Source organism: Uranotaenia lowii, chromosome 3, assembly GCF_029784155.1.
Source record: "Uranotaenia lowii strain MFRU-FL chromosome 3, ASM2978415v1, whole genome shotgun sequence".
Classification (NCBI taxonomy): Eukaryota; Metazoa; Arthropoda; class Insecta; order Diptera; family Culicidae; genus Uranotaenia; species Uranotaenia lowii.
In genome coordinates, this window is record NC_073693.1 from 243,146,660 (window position 1) to 243,172,405 (window position 25,746).

The 25,746-nt window shown below is 37.9% G+C and overlaps 1 protein-coding gene across 1 annotated transcript; it reads left to right on the forward strand.

Moving 5' to 3' along the window:
• Positions 1-6,032: 6,032 nt before the first annotated feature.
• LOC129756599 (EF-hand domain-containing family member C2-like) lies at positions 6,033-21,939 on the forward strand. Its single transcript, XM_055753508.1, has 6 exons — positions 6,033-6,283; positions 6,355-6,896; positions 19,994-20,507; positions 20,570-20,899; positions 20,959-21,596; positions 21,658-21,939. Exons 1-6 carry the CDS (start codon positions 6,233-6,235, stop codon positions 21,869-21,871), a joined length of 2,289 nt encoding a protein of 762 aa, XP_055609483.1. The 5' UTR covers positions 6,033-6,232; the 3' UTR covers positions 21,872-21,939.
• Positions 21,940-25,746: the final 3,807 nt, after the last annotated feature.

A 25,746-nucleotide genomic window follows, 5' to 3' on the forward strand; every position in this document is an offset into this window, starting at 1 on the left:
CCCCAAGTAACCAAAAGTTCCATAAAACAGGTTCTTAAAAGCTTACTCAGCTTTGTTAAACGAATGAGTAGCATTCTACTCAGCCTCAAATTTAAGTTCTTATAGATACTTCTAAAGTCCATAATGGATCAAAGCAACCGGTTGTTGTGAAGTGACGTGTTTTTATCAAGCTGCTGCAAAATACCTCGAAAATTTGAAAATGTTCGGGAAAAAGTTGTTTATTGAACCTACAGTTGGAACAGAATAAGACGGATTCGTACGGTTTTGTTTTCGAGGATATATCCATATATGGAAGCGCCGATGTACAAGACTCTTGTGACAAGAACCAGCTAACCAGGACAAGGGATGGCGACGAAATTACAGCATATAATATAACCGATAGTCTCTCTCAAAAGTTTGAGACGTTATCGTGAACATTTGGTGAGTTTGTTCCATTTATCTCTATGTATCAGAAAAATATTTCGGAAGTTCAACGAAGTTTTTGTCTTGAGAAGGAAACAAAATTTAAAAGTCCACTGAATGTACCGGCAACAAATCATCCAAGACATTCTTTCTTTTTTACCATGTCATTCAAAGTTTTGAATCGAGGTTGTTAAGTTTTAGTGGACGTTATTCATTTTCAATGAAAATTTTTAAAAATTAATTACAGTCCTCGACCGGAAGTGTAGCAGGAAAACCGATTGTATCAAGTGTATTGATTGTAGTACAATCAATTTTGATTTTTTGAAATGGTGATGAAAATAATTTATAAAAATTGAGGCTAGTTAGGACACTGTACTATGAATTTTCAAATAGTTAGCAAAGTTCTATAGAAAAATTTAATTTTTTTTCCAAAACATTAATCACAAATTTATCAAAGAACATTCAATCAATTGACGTAAAAGGCTAGTTTTTAAGTTGTCGTCAACAGTTTTTGCTCAGTGAAAAATTGTTGTTGTTGTTGTTGTTGTTGTTGCAAAAAATTAGATCGAAATCAAAATCAGATAGATAACAAACGCAAAGGAGAACACAATCGTGGAAAATAATTTTGCACACAAGATAAATATCACGAAAACTTAAAGATTGTTGAAAGCCGCGTTCAAAATTCTGGTTGTAGCTGTTTTCGAAATTAAATTATCGCAAGCTGCCCTCCCAAATCTTAGAAGCAAATGTCCAATTCATTCATTCAACTAACCCACGGATACAAGAAGAAAAGATTTTCCATCGATGATAATGATGGCTTATTTGGTAAGATCCACCCCTTTTACATTCTTTAACTTTCACATTGTATTAGTTGCGTTCCAGTTCTTAAATCATCAACATATATTTATTTATAGTTCATATGAAGCGTTTGGCAGGGAACTCCACGCTTTATTCTTCCCTTTGTTCCAGTATCTTAAGCGGTAATTACCACATGGTTGGCCTGGCCGTAGTAGTATCTGCAATGCATGTTCTATGTAACAGATACTATGTTGAAAAGAAAAATGAAGAGCGCAAGTTTTTCATTTTCCAGGATGCTTACATGTTTTGGCTATGTTGGTAAAAGAAGAAGAAGAAGAAGAAGAAGAAGAAGATACTTCTAAAGTCCATAATAGAAGCTGAGTAGAAGGCTATTCAGCCTCCACATGAGACCTAAAAAAATATTAATGAAAAAAGGAAAAATCCTTTTCTTGCTATGGTTTTTTATACCTTTTAATATTAATCTGATGTTTCTTTGAATGTGAATGAGTTTCATACTTACTTTAAAAATTTTCATGCTTGGAGATTTGAACCTGAACCAGCGGGGTGAAAACTGAACACGCTACCTCTGTACCATGGCCAATGCTTAGATTGCTGTTATTTTAAACATCAATATGAAATAAACTTAAAATTATCGACTTTTCAAAGCAGGCGGTAATTAAAAATGTAAACATTCGTACTTGATCACCAAAGGATGTTTCAACTTTTTCCAAAACAAACTAGGAGGAATTGAAATTGAACGTGAGTATTTTTATGTTTTAAGTTGTTTTTTTGTGATTAATTCCTTTCCATCTGTTTTCTATTTTAGTTTCAAAAATGGAGAGCGTTTAATTCCTCATCAAGAGTTCTCCCAACCACGATAATGAAACTTTGCGGACCTTGTTCAACTATAAAAAAGGCATACAGAAATTTCGAACCCTGCTTATCCTATTAAAGAATAAATTGCCGCTAGTTGCAAGAGGCTACCGTCGATACAAGCCGGTAATTACGTTGCTCCAGGTGCAAGAAGAAAAATCGAATTGTAAACGAAAAGATGTGTTTTTCGGTTAGTTAAATATGAATATTCTTTAAAATGCAAAACAATGTGAAAAATATATAAGATTTATGTCATTTTTCCATTTTGATTAAAATAGTTGATTTATTTGTGGGTTAAATTCGTTGTTCTTGTAGAGACGAACCAGCTAAAGGCTGAATAATAAAGACAAAAAAATCGTTGCTCGTACATTCGAAGTTCTGATATTCTGTTATTCACTCTTGTGAAAAATCTCAACGTTAACGTTTGTATTGAAGTTCTATATAAGTTCCTCATGGAACCAAAAAGCTCGTAACAAGTTCTGTTTGGAACCAAAAAGTTCGTAAGAAGTTCTGCATTGAACCAACAAATTCGTAAGAAGTTCGTAACGAAGCACGATGAGCCTTATTGAATTCTGGATTTTTTAAGGTACTTGGAACGCACAAAAATGTTCTATGCTACTTGTTTAGACTTTTTATGTTCGGTCAGAAGTCCAAACAAAGCACCTATTTTCATTTCTCTTGAGTACCTTTTACTCAGCCAAATGTGAACTTCTAATGCACAGGATTAAGTATCTATGTGACTTTTGGTTACTTGGGTACCTTATTTCGTTCAAAGGACTTTCAGTACACAATATGAATCATAACAAAAATTCGCATCATCAAAATTTATTCGAATATCTTATTTAACATTCATAAGAAAAATTCGAAAAAATCTTGAATTCCATTTATAAATATCAGTACAGATATAAACAAAACAAATACCATGACAAAAAATTGACAGACATTTTTGACATGTAGCTTAGAATTCCCATATAGGTTCTTTAAAACACCTTCAAGTATCTTAATGGTGCGCCTTAGAATGTTATGCGAACGTTATCGACCTTCTTGAAAAACATTTTTGACATGTCGCTTAGAATTCCGATATAGGTTCTTTAAAACACCTTCAAGTATCTTAATGGTGCGCTTTTGAATGTTACGCGAACGTTATCGACATGTCGCTTAGATTTCCCATATAGGTTCTTTAAAATACCTTCAAGTATCATAATGGTGCGTTTTGGAATGTTACGCGAACGTTATCGACCTTCTTGAAAGAAGTTCCATTGAAAGCGCCTAGAAGTTCCGTTATCGATAGTTTAACCTTTCAAAAGGCGATGGAAGTTCCTAAGTAACTTTTACGCGACAAGAGTCACCTGAAGTTCCCGTAAAACATTTTTTCAGCCAAATGTGAACTTCGGAGTTTCATCTTTAAGTAAAAATATTGGCAAAACAAGAAAATATGGAAGAATACAACTTGTGCAAATGCATGTATGGCAATTGGTCACTATTTGGCATATCCTTCCCGAGTGAAAATAGATCCAAAAGTTCGAAAACATCAGCAAGAATACAAAGCCGATTAAGATTGCAAAAATTTCCTTGCAACATTTTGAACCCTGCATACTAGAATTGACCTCATTGATTTATAAATAACAAAAATATCAAACAACGCATTTGGAAAGTACTGGGTAAGTCGCCTAGTATGACATGAACTAGTATCCCAGTGGTAGTATTCTTTATCTCACAGCCACACACAACATCCGAGCTGGACCGGACTTTTCCCAGATTTTGTTTCAAATATCCGGGCTAGTCCGGATAAATCCGGGCAATCTGACAAGCTTACTCTAGAATAAGGTTGCCAGAATTTTTTTCACTACCATCCGGGCCTAGCAATTCCGGGCATTTTTTCCAAAAAACCTGGCAAAATCCGGGCAAGGATTTCAATTTTTCCAATCCAAAAACCGGGCAAAAACCGGGCAAAATTTAGGTGTTATTATATATAAAAGCAAAGAAAAAATGCTAAAAAATCGAAATTAATATTTTAATAATATAATTGCAGATTTCCAACAACTTTTTGGAACACTTAAATATTCAAAGGTTTATAAAAGTAAATCAGCGAAATTATATATATGGGCTTGTGATATAGCTCAGTTGGCAAGTCTGTTGTCTCCTGAGCCGATGTCCGCGAGTTCGAGCCCAAGAGCAAACATCGAACACAGTTGTACCGGATAAGTTTTTCAATAACAATCCACCAACTGCACCGTTGATAAAGTCGCGAATGCCATAAAGATGGTAAAACGACTATAATCGAAAAAAAAAATAGCGAAATTATTTGAAACAACCGTTGAAAATGTCCATAACGATAATCGATTTTGCTGAAACTTACTCAAAAACTTTGATTTTTTTTTTTGGTTTCTTTGTGAAAATTGTGAAAAAATCCGGGCAATATCCGGACTTTTTTCACGATATCCGGACAACCGGGCCGGACCGGACCTTCTCGAAATTTCGCATCAAATATCCGGGCAAACCCGGATAAAACCGGGCAATCTGGCAAGCTTACTCTAGAAGCTATCTCTTTTGCCCCATTCCTATGATTATCATATAATTTTAAAAAACAATTACTTCATATCTAACTAGCTAGAATTTTTGACGATTTCAACAAAATAAACTTCAAATTGAAGTTTTAGAATGCGTTCAACAACGCAGAATTTTTGATCGATCGACTGATGTATGTTTAAGATAGTAAATTTAGTGTGATAGAAAAAACTGAACTTTGAAATATCTTTTTTTTATATTTTTTTTAAACCGGCTTCGAGATATGAACGAGGAATCAAATTTCATCACTCTCCCTTACGCCTGATTTTATGCACCGTACATACGATTTCAACAAATAAAATACTAAACGACGCAAATGGCACGAAATCTGAACTAGCCAAAATTGCGAATGATATTATTATCCTTTCATAGTAAAATGGTAACATTTTTTTCAAAAACATTTTGAAAATATTTCTTTTTAAAAACTTTGATTATCAAAGTTCAAGACATGCAATCTTGTTCTTCTATTTAATGTTAAAAGGTCAATTTTTACTTTTGTAAGCGTTTAAAAATTCTTCAATCTATAATCATGCCTAATATTTCTCACTACAGCACAAATTTCAGTCAAGATTCAAGAAGCTGGAATTGAACGCTCGAAATATAACTTACAAGATTTTTTTTTAATTTTCAGGTAATCAACAGCGACAACCCGGTGATCGTTAACTTCCACGCAGAATGGTGTGATCCGTGCAAAATTCTGACCCCCAAAATGACCGAGCTGCTGGAACCGTCGGAGGAAATCGACCTGGCCATCGTCGACGTGGACGACAATGCCGAACTGGTGCATACATTTGAGGTAAAAGCAGTCCCAGCGGTGCTCGCCTTTCGCAACGGTGTAGTGGTAGACAAATTCATCGGTCTAGTCGATGCCCACATGATCGAAAGCCTGATTGGGAAACTGGCCAAGAAACCGCAATCCTAGTGATCCTGGAGATGATTCTCACTTGGACCAGGGTGCTTCTCCTCAATAAAATGTTTACAGCAGACCTCGTTACTTTAATACTTAAAAGCCGTCATCGTGTGTCGGTTGATATTCTGTGATTGGGCACAGGATTCATTACCTATAAAGTTTTTCACACCCCGAGTGTGATGTGATGTCGTACAATAATCGAACGTACTTCAATAGGCGATGGAAGCGCTGACGAATTTGGGTGATGGTTTTGCATTAGTGCAAGTGGGATGCAGCTATAATTTCACCCAACTTTTGACAGTTCTAAAGGCGTTTTTCATAAGGAGAGAAAGAACAACTTTTCGCTTCCATCGCCCATTGTTACCGTAAATGCCAATAAACTTTATAATTTTAACAAACTACCTGATTGTCTTCTGTTTTATTGCCTTGGAAATCCTAATCGGTTGAGGTTAAAATTTGACGCAAACGCCGTTCGGTCGCATAGGAATCCGGAAACTTCTATGCCAGCCATCGGTTTCCAAGGAGACGGCTTCCCGTTGTTTGGTTGATATAGCGTATAGATTAGTTTTGCAATTTTGCTGCCGGGCATCCAACGGATTGTGGGGGATTAAAAATATCTTCATATAGCTATAATAACAAGAAGTTGTTGGTGAATTTGTGACGAAACATCAAACGGCCACCATGCTTCGCTGCTCTGGACTTCCGTTACTGCCGGGTAACTCGTTTCCTGAGGTAAATGCAAAATGTGTTAGGTTGACATGCTGTTATGTTCTATGAAAACAACAACATTGATTCACTTACAGTTGGGACGAACGCGATACCACAAATCCCACCATTTCGATCAATGGAATCGAATCTGTATGCTGGCCGATAAAAAACGGCCAGGCATCGGAGCAACACCGCTTACTCCGGCGGAAGGTCCCGAGTACTGTTTGCCTTCACTTTATCCACCTCGCTCAGGTCCATTGCTTCCCTCCTGGTTGACCTACGACAAGAAGGTCCTTTGCTTCCATGCGTACTTCCAGGAAACCCTATCCGAGGTTGACCGGATCCCCTATCAGGTGCGGAAAGTAAAAATTCTTTACTATCTCGAAGACGATACCATGCAAGTGAGCGAGCCAAGAACCATGAATTCCGGCATCCCTCAAGGTTGTCTCGTTACTCGGCAACGGATACCTCGTCCACCTCCTTACGATGGGGAGTTTACCTCGCTGTTGGATCTAAATATCAATCACACGGTGCAGCTGTTCGATCGCGTGTACACCGTAACCGGATGCGACGAGTTTACGCGTAGTTTCCTTTACAAACTGGGCGTCTCAGTGCCGGAATCGGTGGAACCACCAACGTAAGTTGATTTATTTTGTTGATAACAAGCTTAAATTTTTATTTTTATTCCTTGATCTAGTAATTAAGTTCATTGAGGATGAATAAACCAACCGGTTTAAAATCCCAAAAAAATAGTAATCAAGTTAAATCTGCGTCTTCAAGGTTTCCTTAAATATTAATCTCAATTACATACAAGCAGTAAAAAATTTTTGTGACCAAAGAATTTTCCTTTCAAAGAATAAATACTTCAAAGAAATAATACTTTGTTTCGAAAACTTGGAATCAAACTTATAATACATTGTTTCAAATCGAAAGGAGTTTGTTCCAATAGATTTTTTTTTCATAAAATCTTTTTTTTTTGGTTCTGGTTCGGACTTGTTTTGAATTCGTGTCATGTGTGTAGAGAAGCAAATTAGGCTTCCCGAGAAAACTTATAACAAAATAATGCTTAATTTTGCTTTAAAGCATTGAGAGCCAAATTTTTTATCATCTTGGTTGACTCAAGGTAGCACTCCAAAAAAAAATTGAGAAAAGTTCACATATGATATCTAAATGATTTGAAAGTACAATGATGCCAAATTTGGCTATGATTTGATGTCCGATTTGGACATCAATATGCTCTTGTGAACAAAAGATCGTTTAGGTCTCAAAAAAAGCCGAATTTGGCATCACTTTGCTAACTATGTACGGAAATATGTGTTCATGTTCAACGTTCATTTTTACAGGAACATACCACTTTTTGGCACTTGATTCAAAGTTCTATTCATCATTAAATGCCAAAACTATAGGGGATAATGGGGATACTTGATACCTTTTCTTATTTTCATCATATCATTTTAGAAAAATTATCAGCTCGCTGTCTTTTGCATTTTTTGACAGCGTGTAATTTCTATTTTATATGTTCCAAAAGTTAGAAGAAAAACATGAACCCGCAGATGAACAAGAACCATTTTCGTGAGACAAAAAAAATGTAATCTTTTAAAAGGTAAGGGATACTTGATCCACAGACAAACTTGATTCTTAATTCAGGGTGCGCTGACCTTAGGCAAAAATCTAACACAATCCAAAGATAAAAGGTCCGTTGAATATTTTTTGCCATATTAGTTCTCATTTCACAGTTTGTAAGTATCAGACAAAAAGAATTCTAAAAGTTGGTCCATTAGCCTAGAGTCAATGCATACTTCAAGGCGCTATTATCTAGTTTTTAGATTAATATTTTGAGTCCTTTTTTACACCATAGTGGCTCAGAACGTATGGACAACTGGTGTTTTGTTTTGATTTTTTTTTTAAACTCACCGATAAGCGTCGATAACTTGGGAGTATAAACAATCGCGGTGATAAAACTAAAAATCCAATTATAAAAAATAGTGGAATCTTACAGTGTTTTGCTGCTAGTTAATGAAATTGATTTGGGATAGGAGTCATTTATTTTAACACGCTTTATGTAGTTCGGATTATTTTAGGAGTTTTAGTGCTTCGAAATCAAGTTGAGTTTTCTCAAATAAGTTTTTAGTTTTACTTAGTTCTTGATTCACCTAAGAACATTTATTAACAAAAGCATGTTCGTTCGCTTAGATAATTCCAATAGTAAAAAACTTAACTTGTTTCAATGTCTCAACAACTTATAGTTCATTTTTTTCAAATTATAATCAGCTGCCAAACATTTGCCCAACATGATCCGAAATGTATAACCTGAATCGCTTCAATTTGCTTCTCAAGATACAAAATGCAAAAGCTACATTACACTAGCATTACCTTAGAAACAAAAGATTACTTGTGGGTATATAATAAAATTCTAACTATCATGATAGTAATCTGATTCCCAAATTCATAAATGTCACAGTCGACAGCTCACAAAAAACTAGAAAAGATTGCGCTTTACAGATGGTTGAGATTACGGCAAGCGCTGGCGTTATGGATAGAGTTCATTTATTAGGTGACTAGCTGACCCGGTGTGCTTTGCAACACCTTTCAAAATCAAATGATATTTTCAGAATTTACTCAAATTTTTACTGTTTTGTTGGCATTATTTTAAATCAAATTATAACATAATTCATAAGCAACCGCTATAAAATGAGAGCTGCAGCTGGAGTTTCGGATGGCAATCCAAAACTAACGTAAACTTTTATTCTGAATCTTGATCGATAAATTTGTGTTAAAGATCTGATAATTTTAATCTGTTTCTTTAAGCTTCGCCCTAAAAAAGAAGGGTCTCAAATAAATCATACGCAAATAATCCAACTGATAAAATATGGTTGTTTTTGCTTGACATATTCTGGATTTATGCTAGAAAACTGATAAGAGAGCCCCCCCCCCTGTCCTTCCCTCCCCCTCTGCTGAATGGGGGGTGATCTTTAATAATCATACCCATTTTATTCATTCCCAAAAATCTTTTTGTATCAAATATTGTTAAATTGGTTGATAAGTTTTTAAGCTTTACAACAAAATTTATATGGAACCCTCTCCTTTTTTCTCCTCTCTACACTGTAAAGCGAAAGGGTCTATAACAATCGTAGAAACATATCTCGTAACCAATAACCTTTCCATGCCATATTTGTTTCCATTTGTTGGCTTCGTTAGCATAAATTGAGAACTAATGCTAACAAAACTGTATTGGGCTAACCTCCCTCCTTCCATGTACCTACTCACAGAATAGAGCATGGTGTGTCAGATAATCATAGAATCATATCAAAATGATTTTCCATGTTAAGTTTTGTCCATTTCTCTCCTCTTCCCTTCCTTTATTCCCAATTCTATCATCCCACTGCAAGAAAGGAATTGTTTGACGTAAAAAAAATTCTCGTATTAAAATATTATCCCATGCCAAATTTGGATTTATTTGCGTTGTAAATTCTTGAGTTATGCATAAACTTGAAAGGAAGTACCATACCCCTTCCGTTCTCCCCATTGAACGGAGGGGTAAGAACATAATATTCATAAAAGTATTTTTTGTTCTCAAATACTTTTTGATACCAAATTTTATTTCATTTGCTCTATTAATTCTCGAGTTATGCAAAAAAATTGTATGGAAGCCCCCTTTTCCCCCTTTTCATCTTTCCATTGAAAAAAGGTGGCTTCAATTTATAATAGAAACATTTCTCGTATCCAAATACCCTCACATGCCAAATATGGTTCAATTTGCTCGATCAGCTCTCCAGTTATACTGAAAATTGTAAGGGAGACCTCTTCTCCCCCTTTTCATCCACCTTTTTGAAGGTGTGCGTGTGAGGGATACGAAATATTCATAGAAGCATTTCTCGTACCCAAATATCATTCCATGCCAAATTTGGTTCCGTTTGTTGTTATAGTTCTTGTGTTATGCAATAAAAATTTTATGAAACTTCCCTCCCTCTTTTTTTTCTCCCCGCTGGGGTCACAAACAATCATTAGAACATGTCGCGCTCCCGAACATCCGCCCATGCCAAATTTGGTTCCGTTTGCTTGATTAGTTTTTGAGTTATGTAGAAAATTAAAAAGAGGGCCCCTCCCTCCTTTATCTCCCAACTGGAAAGAGGGAGGGGTCTCAAATAATTATTGAAATATTATTCGTATCCAAATACCTCCCCATGCCAAATTTGGTTCCATTTGCTTTATTAGTTTTTGAGTTATGTAAAAAAATATGAAAGAGGTCCCTCCCCCTTTCAACTGCAGAGAGGGAGGGGCCTCAAATAATCATTGAAATATTTTTCATATCAAAATACCTTCCCATGCCAAATTTGGTTCCAATATCTTGATTAGTTTTCGAGTTATATGAAAAATTGTAAGGTAGCCCCCCTCCCCACTTCCTATCACCCCACTGAGAGGAGGGAAGGGTACCTAATATTCATTGAAATATTCCCCGTTCCCAAATACCACCTCATGCCAAATTTGATACCATTTGCTTGATGGGTTCTCGAGTTATGCAAAAAATTGTCTTTTATTTGGGAAGCCCCTCCCCCCCTTCCTGTTAGGGGGAGGGGTCCCAAACCAGAATAGGAACCTTCCCCGGCCTCCATTACCCCCACCTGCCAAGTTTCACGTAAATCGGTTTAGTAGTTTCCGAGTCTATAGGGAACAGACAGAAAGACAGACAGACAGACAGACAGACAGACAGACAGAAATTCATTTTTATATATATAGATAGATTTATAGATATTGAAGCCCTATGTTCAAAATGACGAACTATCAGGTTAGATGAAAAAGCAACGCACGTACCGGGTCAGCTAGTCTATATATATAAAAATGAATTTCTGTCTGTCTGTCTGTCTGTCTGTCTGTCTGTTCCCTATAGACTCGGAAACTACTGAACCGATTTGCGTGAGACTTGGCAGGTGGGGGTATTGGAGGCCGGGAAAGGTTCCTATTATGGTTTGAGTACCCTCCCTCTCTCAATGAGGGAGGGAGGGGCCTCCCAAACAAAAGACAATTTTTTGCATAACCCGATCACCCATCAAGCAAATGGTATCAAAATTGGCATGAGGTGGTATTTGGGTACCAAGAATATTCCTATGAATATAAGGTACCCCTCCCTTCTCTCAGTGTGGTGATAGGGAGGGGGGAGGGGGCTACCTTACAATTTTTCATATAACTCAAAAACAAATCAAGATATTGGAACCAAATTTGGCACGGGAAGGTATTGGGATACGAAAAATATTTCAATGATTATTTGTGACCCCTCCCGCTTTTTTGTAGAAAGGGGGAGGGGGTCTCTTTCATATTTTGTTACATAACTCAAAAACTATTGAAGTAAATGGAACCAAATTTGGCATGAGAGGGTGTTTGGAACGAGAAATATTCCTATGATTATATGAGACCCATCCCTCTTTCCAGTAGGGAGAAATAAAGGGGGGAGGGGCCCCTTTTATAATTTTTTACACAACTCAAAAACTAATTAAGCGAATGGAACCAAATTTGGCATAGGCGGATATTTGGGAACGTGACATGTTCTAATGATTGTTTGAGAACACTTCCTTCTTCCAGTGGAGAGAAAGGATAGAGGGAGGAGAGTTTCATACAGTTTTTACTGCATAACTCAAAAATTGCAACAGCAAATGGAACCAAATTTGGCATGGAACGATATTTGGGTACGAGAAATGCTTCTATGAATATTTGGTATCCCTCACTCCTTCAAAGAGGTGGATGAAAAGGGGGAGAAAAGGTCTCCCTTACAATTTTCAGTATAACTGGAGAGCTGATCGGGCAAATTGAACCATACTTGGCATGTGAGGGTATTTGGATTCGAGAAATGTTTCTATCATAAATTGAAGCCCCACCTTTTTCAGAGGAAAGATATTAAGAGGGAAAGGGGAGCTTCCATATAATATTTTTTTGCATAACTCGAGAATTTATCGAGCAAATGAAACCAAATTTGGCTTCAAAAGGTATTTGAGTACGAAAAATACTTTTTCTTTGTAAAACAATTCCTTTCTTGCAGTAGGATGATAGAATTGGGAATATAGGAAGGGAAGAGGAGGCTTCCATTTAACTTTTTTTTTACAAAATCCGAGAAATGGAAAAAAACTTAACATGGAAAATCATTTTGGTATGATTCTATGATTATTTGACACACCATCCTCCTTTCAGTGAGTAGGTACATAGGAGGAGGAAGGTGAGCCCAATACAATAGTGTTAGCATAAGTTCTCAATTTATGCTATCGAAGCCAACAAATGGAAACAAATATGGCATGGAAAATTACTTGGTTACGAGATATCTTTCTAAAATTGTTATAGATCCTTACGCTTTACAGTGTAGATAGGGGAAGAAAGGAGGAGGCTCCATATAAATTTTGTTGTAAAGCTTAAAAACTTATCAACGAATGGAACTATATTATATATAAGGGGATTTTTGGGAACGAAAAAAATAGGTATGACTATTAAAAATCATGACCTCCATTCAGCAGGGGGTGAAGGTAAGGACAGGGGAGGGGCTCTCTTATCAGTTTTTCAGAATAAATCCAGAACATATAAAAAAAAACAACCATATTTTATAAGTTAGATTGTTTGCTTACGATTCATTTGAGAGAATTTTTTTTGGTCATTAACAGCTTGGCAGATTGTCAGATATTACAGCGATTCCTCGATACGGTTGTAAATTGGTGTGCTGTTAACTTACTGGCCTTAAGCGTCTCTAAGTGCTGTATCATAACATTTGGACGCAAGAAACTTCCATTTTTGTACAACTACAATATCCAGGGCGAATTCCTACATCGTGTTGATCAAATAAAGGACCTTGGCGTTGTTTTGGATAGTCATATGACATTTAAGCGTCACTACTGTGCTACACTTGAAAAGGCTAACCGAATGTTGGGATTTGTCATACGTCTGAGTAAAGAATTTACAGATCCTATTTGCCTACGAACTCTGTATTGCTGCCTGGTCCGTTCAATAATAGAATCTGCAAATCTTGTGTGGTGGCCATTTGAAGCTACATGGGTAGCGCGTTTTGAAGCGGTTCAACGGAAATTCGTTCGTTATGCTCTGCGTGATCTACCGTGGGATAATCCTCGAAACCTGCCACCTTATGCACAACGTTGCGCTTTGCTTGGCCTTCACACGCTGTCGGATCGCCATTCCATCGGTCAATCACTATTTGTAGCGAAAATTCTCAGAAACGAAATCGACTGTTCTTGGATACTCTCCCGCTGTAACATTTATGCCCCAGAAAGAGCTCTGCGAAACCGTGACTGGCTTTCACTGGAATCGAGAAATACACGCTATGGCAGCAACGACCCCTTACGTTCCGCAAAAATTAGCTTCTTACGCCATTATGCTCTCTTTGACTTTAATGTCTCAACTGCAACATTTAAACGCTTGATCGAATCTAACATAAGTGACCAGTTAAGAAACAGCTAGAAATCTCAAAATGTAAGTTTAGATAGACCTAGATTTAAGTAAACCATTAAGACACTTACGTCAGATGGTCTTTTTTTATAAACAATAAACAATAATAATATAATATGAGACCGTCCAGACAGCTTCAAATTATCCGATCTTTAACACAAATTTATAGAGCAAGATTCAGAATATTCGTTTAAGTTATCTTTGTGTTGCAATTCGAAACTCCAGCTGCAGCCTTCATTTTATAGCGGTTGTAATAATTTGATTTAAAGTATGTAATGCCAATAAAACAATAAAAATTTGAATAATTTTGGAAAATATCATTTGATTTTGAAAGGTGTAGCAAAGCACACCGGGTCAGCTAGTATATATATAAAAATGAATTTCTGTCTGTCTGTCTGTCTGTCTGTCTGTCTGTCTGTCTGTCTGTCTGTCTGTCTTTCTGTTCCCTATAGACTCGGAAACTACTGAACCAATTTTCTTGAAACTTGACAGGTGAAGGTACTGGAGGCCGGGGAAGGGTTCTATCATGGTTTGAGACCCCTCCCTATCCCTTGAAGGGGTGAGGGGGGTCATACAAATAAATGTAATAAGAATCCATAACTCGAGAACTGATCATGCAAATGGAACCAAATTTTGCATGGGAGTTAATTTCAGTACAAGGAATGTTTCTAAGAATATTTCCTATAGAATAGAATAGAATAGAATAGAATAGAATAGAATAGAATATTTGGTATAGAATTGGGTAGGGCCCTATTGGGCGGGGGCCTACCTTGCAATTTTTTAAGTGACAGGAGAAATTATAAAGCTAATGGAACCAAATTTGGCATGGAAGGGGAGTGAAATACGAGAAATGGTTCTATGATTATTTCAGACCCCTGCCTCCTTCCATTGCACAGTGGTGCAGAACATCAATCTAGCTGTACGAAATTAATAGAGCCCAGGGATTAAGAGATAGACATTTTATGTCTTCAGCAACATTGTTCAGTTTTACATGGAGCATATTCCAATATCAAAATTTTTTGCCACATAGCTCACATACGATTATTTTGCATAAACCAAGAACTTATCTAATAAATAGAATGAAATATGACATGGGAACAATCATACTGTGTGGGAGTGTATTTGAATACACGGTATGTTTGATCTTGATCCCCTCCTTCCAGGTAGGGGATAGGTAGGAAAAGGGGTTTCGACACAAATTTCAAAGCATCACTCGACAACTAATAAAGCAAACGAAACCAATTTTCGAATGTGAAAGTATCCGAGCACAAGAAATGCGTTTTTCCGGTGGTTTAGTAATCCTTCCCTTCATTCAGTGGAACGATAAAAAGTGGGAAGAGGGTCACTCATACACTTTTTTTTAAATATTTTGATAAATAATCGAAAAAATGGAATCAAATTTGTATCGGAGCATATTTGTGTACGGGAAATGTTTCTTCGATGGTCTGAGACTCCCTCATCCTGCCTCAGGGGTGATATAAAGTGGAGAGAGGGTCACCCATCTTTTGATTAGATTTGAAGTTCGTTCATTTGAAAGGGTGCCGTGAGCTATTCTGATTAAGCACCCTTAAACCCCATCTTTTGAATATCTCGAGAACTTATATAGAAAAAAGCCATATATGACATGAGATCGTATTTGTATACAAGAAGCGTTTTTCTGATGTTATGAGACCCTCCTTCCTTCCATTACCGATATAGGAATGGGCAAGGGGGTCACTCTCTCAATTTGTATATTATTTGGAGAAAGTTTAGGTAAAATAAATGGCTCTTGACGTTATTTTGAAAGATAAAATGTTCTATGATAGTTTGAGACCCACTCCATATTTTAAATTGAAAGCAAAGATTCCATATACATATGTATATACAAAATATTTAGGTATAGGTGATAAACTAATGAAGCAAAGAGATCCAGAGTCATAAAAAGGATTAAAACACGGATTCATTTTTTTTTTAATTTTAAAGAGTTTTTAAAATAAAAAAAAAGTTGCAATTTTATTTCAAAGAAACATTTAGATGATTTTTAAATTAAATTTGAAATTTTTTGCGCAACAATTAAAAGTTTAATTACTAGATAGAAACCTAAAATTTCAATAAATTTTGGAAGGTGTAGCAAAGCACACCGGGTCAGCTAGTATAACAATAAAAAAAGAGGTTTTGTTCTAGAAATTTCAAAAAAAAAATCAACTTGTGGCTGTCCCATATGAAATATACCCGCTTAACAGTCCCATATGTGAAATACCACGAATTTAGTTACTTTTCAATGTTTCTTTCGACGAAATAGTCTTAGATCTTATAGCTTTGAATAATTTAAAAAAGATTCAACTCACTTGATGTCGAATTATGCACACTAGCTTTCAAAAGCAGTCCAGTAAGAAGGAAGGAATGTCTTCCTGAGCAAAAAATTATCAGATGCAATCAAAAATCGTAAAAGGATTTATTCACGATATTGTTTCCAAAAGTATGTTTTTTTTCTTCTGAAAACTGCATTTAGAAGTTCAAAAAGATCAGATTTATGTCTTAGAAAGTATCTTGGTGAGCAAACGTATTCTGTATGGGACTGTTATGCGAGTAGATTTGAAAAAGGTCTCAAATATGCTCGCATAACAGTCCCATAACTAATAAAATGGTGCTCCCGACCTTATCAATGGCCCAATTTCGAAAATTTCAGATCTTACGATTTATTATGACAACCTACAATAGATTCCATCAAACGATTTTCGTTTATGCTCAAAGTTGTGATCACAATTATTAATATATTATAAAACAGAAAAAGCTGATTTTCTCGCTTGCTTGTTTTTGCATATGAGACTGTTATGAAAGTAGGGGCAGATTACTAGATAAACATTAGTTATTGGACACATATTAATATTTTCGTGATAACCAATGATCACGATCCGTGCAGAGGAAAAACATATCTTTTTGGACTCCATGAGATCATTTAAACTCAAAAGATAAGTACTTACTTACTTTACTTAATGATCCCGCGCCGATCCTCCGGTGCATAGGGCCGTGGTAAAAGACCTCCACTATTGACGATCCGGAGCCAGCGTCTTCACCTGGTCCCAGTCAAGATCCTCGTCGACAGTTCGGATTTCAGCGGCTAGGCTTCGCCGCCACTAGTTTCTGGGTCTGCCTCTTCTTCGATGACCTTCTGGATTCCAATCTAGAGCCTCTCTGCACATCTCGTTTTCATCTCTTCGCAGCGTGTGCCCAATCCATCTCCATTTACGTTCCCGGAACTCGATTTACAAATACGATTTACAAATACTTGCAGTTTTCGCGTCGTCACCGCATATGTGCACCAAGTTTCGCACCCGTACAGCAATACGGATTTGACGTTTGAGTTGAAGATTCGGATTTTTGTTCGTAGAGAGATCTGGCGTGACCGCCAGATGTTTCGGAGACTTGCAAATGCGAAGCGGGCCTTTCTGATCCGGGTCTTTCCTGGTACCACCATCAGGCGTTATCTGGCTTCCAAGATACTGGAAGCACTCCACTTTCTCAACTTGTTGCCCAGCTACCATGAAACTGGAGGGATTTCCTGTGTTGATCTCCATCGACTTGGTCTTTCCGACATTGACTTTGAGACCTGCTTCCTTGGAACTTTCGGTGAGGTCGTCGAGTTTGCTCTGCATGTCCGGTTGTGTTTGGGCGAGCAAAACAATATCGTCAGCCAGGTCAAGGTCGTTCAGTTGATCCATTGTTGAATAATTCTACGGCAATCCTCGGTTCGGTGCACAGTCAATCGATCCAGTCAGAATCTCATCCATTACGATTAGAAACAGTAGCGGTGATAAGATACATCCTTGTCTCACTCCAGCAGTTACCGGGATTGGATCGGACAAGACACCTTCGTGCAAGACCTTGCACGAAAATGCCTCGTACTGTGCTTCGATGAGATGGACTAGTTCTCCTCTAGGACTCCTCTTCGCCTTAGAGCCGCCCAGATGTTTTCATGGTTAAGTCGGTCAAATGCTTTTTCGAAATCAACGAACACCTGCAGAAGAGAGTCCTGGAATTCGTTGATTTGTTCCAGTATTATTCGTAGCGTTGTGATGTGGTCCACACATGATCGTCCGGATCGGAATCCAGCTTGTTGCCGTCGGAGTGTAGCGTCGATTTTCTCCTAGATCCTGTTCAGGATCACTTTGCAGAGTACTTTGAGGGTTGTACAGATCAATGTTATGCCTAGCCATTTACCGCACTCTGTCAGGTCTCCTTTCTTCGGGACCTTTACGAGGATACCCTGCATCCAGTCGGCCGGGAATGTTGCAGTATCCCAGATGTCAGCGCAAAGACGGTGCAACATTTGTGCTGACAGGGCAGGGTCAGCTTTCAGCATTTCAGCAGGGATGCAATCGATCCCAGTGGCTTTGTTGGATTTCATGTTTTTGATTGTCGCTTCTATTTCAGCCAACAAAGGCGTTGCCGAGTTGACGCCATTTATGCGACTTACTGTTGGAGCTTCGAGCTGCGGATTCTGTTGGCCATCGCTATTCGTGACTCGGAAGAGTTGTTCGAAGTGCTCAGTCCATCGTTTGAGCTGATCTGTTCGATCGGTCAATAATTGACCTGCTCGGTCTTTTAGCGGCATTCTTGCATTAGTCCTTGCACCACTGAGGCGGCGAGAGATGTCATAAAGTAATCGGATATCTTCATTGGCGGCGGCTCTTTCTCCCTCTTCGGCTAGAGAGTTTGTCCAGGCTCTCTTGTCTCGTCTACAAGCTCGTTTAACTGCCTTTTCCAGCTCCGCATATCGTAAGCGGGCGGCTGCTCTGACTGACCCGGTACATGCCTGCTCAATTCCGACTTTCGCCTTTCTCCGATCATCGACCATCCTCCAGGTTTCATCCGACATCCATTCACTTCTTCTTCCACAAACTTTACCGAAAGTACCATGGCTCGTCGTGATAATGGCATTCTTGACTCCACACCACTGTTCTTCGACTGTTCCGTCTGTCGGCAACTCCGAGGCTCGGGATTCTAGGTGTTCCACGTATGCCCTTTTTGATTCTCCAACCGGCGGACGTCGTATCGACACCCGACTTTCTCCTCGCGCCGTTGGACACGCGCAACTCTCAGTCGTATTTCACCAAGGACGAGGTGATGGTCAGATGCAATGTCTGCGCTTCGTTTGTTGCGGACATCAAGAAGTACATTTTGAAAAAAAAATATCTTAAAAAAATTTAGAGTTCACTAATTGCTTTGAAAATATGGCATTATGTCGTGACTAGCAAACGAGCATCAATAGAATATTTCCAACCAAAAAACGCACAACACGCATCATAATTTCGTGCATTTTGCTTGGCTTTCTGCCTAAATCACCACCGTAGGACTCGGAGAGCGAGCAAACACGTTCTGCTGGATGCGTTCTGCTTGTGGTTCTATACATTCAGGAATGATTTTACGTTTATAATTTTCATATTTTTGCGAAATCTCCCAGCGTAAATTGTTGCACCTCATTAGAATGTAAATTAAATTCCCTTTCAAACGGATATTGCTTTGCTTGCTTCAAACGGCGAGAAATCACTGAAAATCCTAACGCTGAACTTAAATGAAGAGATGAAATGTGAAAAAATCGCGCAAATTAGTCATCTTTGAATAATTGTAGTAAATTCATTTTTCGTTGTATCAAAAATCTAAATACTACAAATTGTTGGAGTTAGAATAAATTTTGTAGTAATTTTTTTAAAAAACTTTACCACCCCTCAAACAGTTTTTACTAGCAATCGAAAAAAGTAGGGTTTTCAGACCACTTTTTTTTAACTTTTTTTGACACTTTCATTGAAAAAAATATATATATCCCCGAAGAAATTTTTGGTTTTTGAAGCTTACAAGCATTCAACCTAGCACTAGTGTCAAATTGACACTCGAATGCGGATGAGGGTTAAAGTGATCCATTGTAACGCCTTTGCTCTACACTAGCTAACTATGCATGAGAAACTGAGAAACAGAATTCCCATGTATAGCGAGTTCAGTGGTTTGAGAGCGTGCTTTTACACACACTTCAAACGAGCAAAAACGTAACAACCCATGGGCCTACTGAGCTTTCCTTATGAAAGGACAGTTTTAGCGACGTTGCCTCTTTTCAGATTCTCGCTGCGAGTAGTTGCTACTTGTCGATTTTCGCTTTTCACATTTTTTCTACTCCGCGTTGTTACTTTTTGGCCAAGTGTCATTGGCGAAAGAAAAATACAAAAATACGGTTATATAACTCTGGACTTTTTAGTATATTTCCTCATAGCCTTACTAGGATACATTATTTGTATAATCCTACCATTTTCCACATGATTCCAGTGACCCCAACACCGAAGCTCGCAAGCAACAGGACGCGGCCAAGGTAGCTAAGCGTCCGGCCTACAAGGTGGACACTTTAGGCAAGTTTCTCCAGAACGATCGCAAGGTGCTACGGTTCGAAGCCTTTTGGGACGATCGGAACAGTTTGTTCGGGGATTTGCATGAGCTGGAAGTGCTGTACCACACCAGCGACGATACCATCGAGATCAAGGAAAAATTTCCGAAAAACTCGGGACGCGATTCTAGCGGGATGTTCTTGAAACGAAGTCGGCTGCCAAAGAAATTTGAACGGTTGCCTGTGCTCGGGGAGAATACTCCGATTACGGTGTTGAATGTGTTGGGTGGAGGTTTGAAGGGTGGAAGGTATATAAACGACTGTGCGTTTATTGGGAAAAATGCGGACGATTGCTACAAAGACTGCGATCTGGTTATTGGGAGAAGTATCAACGTTTACGGCCGAACGGTGATCTTGACCGGATGTGACAGTTTTACACAAGACTACTACAGGACTAAGGTAGTTAGATTGGAATTTCTGGGTATTGTTCAAATGGTTGATTCTCTTCTGTTGTGTTACAGTTCGGCGTTGAAGATTTTACGCCGATTCTGGGTTACAGTGTGACCAAGCCAGGCCCTATGGTGGGCTACCGACGTGAACGAATTTTACCACCCTACAATGGCTACGGTTCCCATGAGGATTCCGAAGGCAACTGCAAAACCGTAGAACCGAAACCACCGAAAATCGACTTCCGCAAGTTCATTGTGTACGACCGGTGCAATCTACGCTTCGGGGCCCGGATGATCTCCGATATCAAGGAAAACAACGATCGATTCTTCGTGATTACCTACTACCTCAGTAATGACACAATTTCGGTGTATGAGTTGATGATCAGGAACTCAGGATTTTTGGTGAGATTTGATTCAGGTTACAGTTTTGTAAGTTACCTTCAAGGGATTAAATTTTTTAGGGTGGCGAGTTCATAAAGCGATGTAAGATGCTCCTGCCAAATCAAGACATTTTTACACCCAGTCGTCCCAAATGTTATCAAGCATCGGATCTGTATCTTGGAGCCACAGTGATTCTACAGGACCACAAGTTTAACATCACCACAGCCGATATATTTGCGCTACAGTTCATGGAAGGTCATTGCGAAGAATTTCCACTGTCCAATGTCTCTAGAATCGTCCAGAAGATACGTTCGGCCTTGGAGCCGATCTACAAGGAATACGTTGCCAAAAATATGGGCAAAGTGGTCCACAAAAAAATCGATGATCGATCGGTGGCCACCGTTACCTACGAGGACGTTCGTGACATGTTAAAGGAGCTGTTGGGTGATCAAATAGTAGAACAAGAGATAGTGACGATCTGTCGCTTCTTTTCGGCTGAATCCAAAAAGGCGGACCTCTGCGATAGGGAATTGGTTCGATCGGCTATCCATGGAGAGTTGACGCGTCAACTTTGGGACAACATCGAGCGTACTAAGGAGCACATTTACCATCTGGATCCCTGCAACAATGGTTATACCAGTGCCAAGAATATCATCACCACGATTAAGGCTTGTCGGATTCCTCTGGACAACGCTTTGATCGATGCACTTTTGCAGATGTACGTTAAATAACTAAATAATCTTACTAATCCAAAATAATCCTTAATAATTGTTTTGTAGTGTCCATTACAACGAGTGTGGTGACGTGGAGATCAAAGACTTCCTGTGCATCCTGAACCCACTGGCAGTGCCCTGTAAGCCGTTGCAGCCTCTAAACATTAAGCATGATGTCTGTTATTTTACTCCCTACAAAGTGACCGGCAACCTGGTGGAATGGGACCATCTGCTGTCTAGTATTGATCTCGAGAGCAATCTTTCCAAACAAACATCGTAGAATAGTTTGGGTCAGATCTTTTTTCTATTTATTTGTATATCTTTTGCATTTTTGTGTAGAATAAATTACGAACGTATATGACTGCAAAAAAAAGAATGAAATTTTTCTTTTCTCTAACCTCCAACCTTAAGAAGAAAAGAAAATTCAAATCTGGAGCAATTTGATTCATCTGGAATTTTGAATCTTTTTCTGGAAGTCGTAATCTGAAATCAGGATACTGAATCTGAAATGATTTTGAAATCTAAATTTAAAATTGGAAATCTGAATCTGAAGTTAGAATCAAAATTATTATTGAAATAGGATCCCGAATCTTAAATTCAAATTTGAAATCTGAAATGTGAATCTGATTTCTGAAATCAGAGTCTGTATCTAGAATCAGAAATCTAGATATGAAATCTTGAATTGAACCCTGAATCAAAACCAATAAATCTGAAATCCGGATCTGAAATCTGAATCTCAATAGGAAATCTTCATCAAAAATCTGAATTTGAAATCTGTAATCTAAAATAAGAATCTGAATTTGTATCCTTTATCTGAAATCTAAACCTGAAATCAGAATCTGAATTCCGAATTTTGAATCGAAATCTGCGATTTGAATCAGAAATTAGAATCTAAAACCTTAATCTTTAACTAAAAAAGAATGAAATCCCAATCTGAATTTTTTTAACCTACATTATGAATCCGGAACTGCAATCTAAAGCCTGAATTCGAAATACAAATATTAATCTATAATATCTATAATAATCTAAATTTAAATTCTTAAAAATTTAATCTCCAATTCGAAGCCGAAATCTATAATCTAAAATTTGAATAAAAAATCTGAATCTGGAATCTGGAATCTGAAATCTGAATCTGAATCTATCGCTGAAAAAAAAATGAAATCCGATTTTGAATCTAAAATCTGAATCTGAAATCTATATTTGAAACTGGGCAGATTCTGAATCAGGATTCATGAGCATTCTGAATTGCAGATGGAAAACTCAAGTCCAAACACAGCTTTCAAAATTGAATAAAAATTCATGTTCTGTACGAAGATTCAGAACTGAAGTTTTTAACTCATATTTGGCAGAATTAACGTTCCAGAATTTGGATATGGAATTTGGAATTCAGATTCGGTATGCAGATTTTAACACAGGTTTCCAATCCGGCATCTGAAATTTCGATGCTATGTTTGGATTTGAGATCCGCATTGAGACTCGAAATTTTTCGATTTAGGATCAACATTTAAATTTTGCGCGATGATATCAGGGAGATGTTCCGGAATTACGAGGAACACACTTGGGAGCTCTGTGTAAAATGAAATCTAAGAAAATACATACCGTTTTTAACATTTTGGCAACGAAAGCAAAACTTGTTCCTGAATGACAAAACAGCTTAACCTCATTAACGGGTTCGGCAAATAGTTACCTTTTTTCGAGATGAATTGTACCGTTTTGTTTAGTTCAATCCAGGTCAACTTCACCTCACTACTAGGTAAGATTTACTTTTTTTGGATTCACCTTTTTCTGGGTGAAATGTACCTTTTTTCCAGCTCGATTCAGGTAATATTTCGAGTTTCATCTTCGAAGTGGTAAAAGTTACCCTTTTGGCTTTCGCGAGCGTTCACCTTGCTATCTCGGTAAATTTTACCTTTTATTATTTTCCGTGCATACAGTAAGGTTTTTTTTAAAACTGATATACGTACCGCGTAAAAACGTGCAAAAAAACGTGTTAATACCCGAAAACCGTGTAAAAAACCGAGCTAATTGCGGAAAACCGTGTAAAAAAGACCATTCAAATTCTGCAGCTCTGAAACTTGAAACAATAAGACATGTAACTTGACACTAAAGACCTGAGACTTGAGACCTGAGACTTTAGACTTAAGATTTGAGAAATAAGACCTGAGATTTGAGACCTACGTACTGGTACCTGAGACTTGAGACCTGACAATTGAGACTTGAGACCTGAGAACTGATACCCTGAGACGTAAGACCTGGGACTTTCGACATGACACCTGAGACCTCAGACATGCGACCTCAGACATGGGACATAACACCTGATACCTGAGACTAGAGACCTGAGACATGGAATATGAGACCTGAGACTTGAGACTTCAGACATGACAGGTCTCATGTCTCAGATCTCATGTCAAATGTCTCATGTCTCATGTATCATGTCTCATGTTCCATGGCTCTTGTCTTATGCCTCAGGTCTCATGTCTTAGGTTTCAAGTCTCATGTCTCTTGTCTCAGGTCCCAGGTATTAGGTATTGTGTCTCATATCTCAGGTCCCAGCTCTCAGGTCTCAGGACTCATGTCCCATGTCTCAGGTCTCAGGTGTCAGGTCTCAGGATTCAGATCTCTTGTGTCAGGTCTCAGGTCTCATGTCTCACTTTCTTAGTCAAAGAAATAAGATTTTCCCAACTTCAACAATTTCTAAGTGTTTCCCGTTCAAAAGGACTATTTTCCGTCAAAAACCGCGTTAATTCCCGAAAAACCGTGTAAAAAAATTGCGTTAAAAAACCCTGGTGTATCTGTATGTCCTCGAGGTGTTTTTTTCGCAATTTTCAGCTAAGTTCAGTACTCCAAAAGATTTCAAACAATTTTTATACATAAAAAATTTAAAAAAATAATTAGCAGTTAGCTTTTTTACCAATTTTTAATAAGAACTATTGAAAAATGTCTCATTTATAAAGTCGAAGGGAAGGATTAGAGAAACATGAAATATCAAAGATAGAAAGAATATGCTGTTAATATCATGAATTGCGGAAATTTCGGGTCCAAGTCCCGTCGGTGAGCCGTTGTATCTTTTTCAAAAAATTCATGATATTTACGGCTTATGTTCTTTATTTCTTTGATATCTCATGTTTCTCTCGTACTTCCCCAAGACGAACAATAAATTTGAAAATTACTTTTTTAAAGGTCAATAATGTTATTTCCGGTGACAACATATTTTTTCTTAACGGAATCATACCATGCAGAAGAGGGTTTATTTTATTTATTTTAGAATCTCGAATGTTTACCCTAGTGGTTCCAAATCAACGAATTCAAGTAACAAAGCATGCCTTTAAAATGGGAATTTTATTTCAACAAAGTAATCTTGTTACAAATTTGCCGTAGCTAATCATCATTCCTTTTTCGGTCCTCGCCCAAACCAGTCAAGGTTTTTGGAGTTCGCCCCGTTGAAAAAAAAAATTCTTTGGAACCATGTTCAAAATTCTCAGTGAAGTAGCGGTCCGAAATCTTGTGCCCATCCGTTCGGCGCTTCTCGGAACATCGGAGCTGACACCATCCGTCGTCCCGCGCATGTCCATGGGTAGCTGTTCTGGAGGAAAAGGCGACAAACCGAGATCTTCCCACGACAAAAAGAAGAGAGGAAGAAGATCATCGAAAGATGGTTGCCACCACAGGGACGAGGGCAAGAAATTAACGGATTTCAGCAAAAAGAAGGAGTGTCAGCCAAAGAAGTGCGAGAAAGTCGACCGGGAGAAGGCGAAATCTAGATCGAAATCCAGATCGAGATCCAAGTGCCATGACAAGAAAAAAAGCAAACGCAGCAGCTCCTCTTCGAGCAAGAAAAGGTCCGGATGTCCGGATAAGAAGAAGGAAAAATTCTCCTGCGGCAAGGCACTGCTGGATGAGAAGAAAAAGTAGTTGCTTAGATCAAGATCTTATATTTTGCTACTAGAGTTTTTCTAATAAACAACTAAAAAGTGTAAAAAAGTTTTTCCTTGAAGACGTCCACTCTCTGGAGTCAATTTCAATTTATTTGAGAAATTCAATCTTTAGCTTTCGTGTCATCGAGCTTTTTCTTTCATTAGTTTGTGGTACACGGATGTGATATGAATTAACGTTAATGGTGAGTATATTCTTCAAATTTCTTAGATTTTTTGTCAT

What these genes read in the sequence shown, in the direction of transcription:
- LOC129756599 (XM_055753508.1), top strand. Translation starts at nt 6,233, where the DNA reads ATGCTTCGCTGCTCTGGACTTCCGTTACTGCCGGGTAACTCGTTTCCT. An exon ending in GAATCGGTGGAACCACCAAC is followed by an intron (nt 6,897 to 19,993) that starts GTAAGTTGATTT and finishes ACATGATTCCAG; the next exon opens with TGACCCCAACACCGAAGCTC. An exon ending in TCAGGAACTCAGGATTTTTG is followed by an intron (nt 20,900 to 20,958) that starts GTGAGATTTGAT and finishes TAAATTTTTTAG; the next exon opens with GGTGGCGAGTTCATAAAGCG.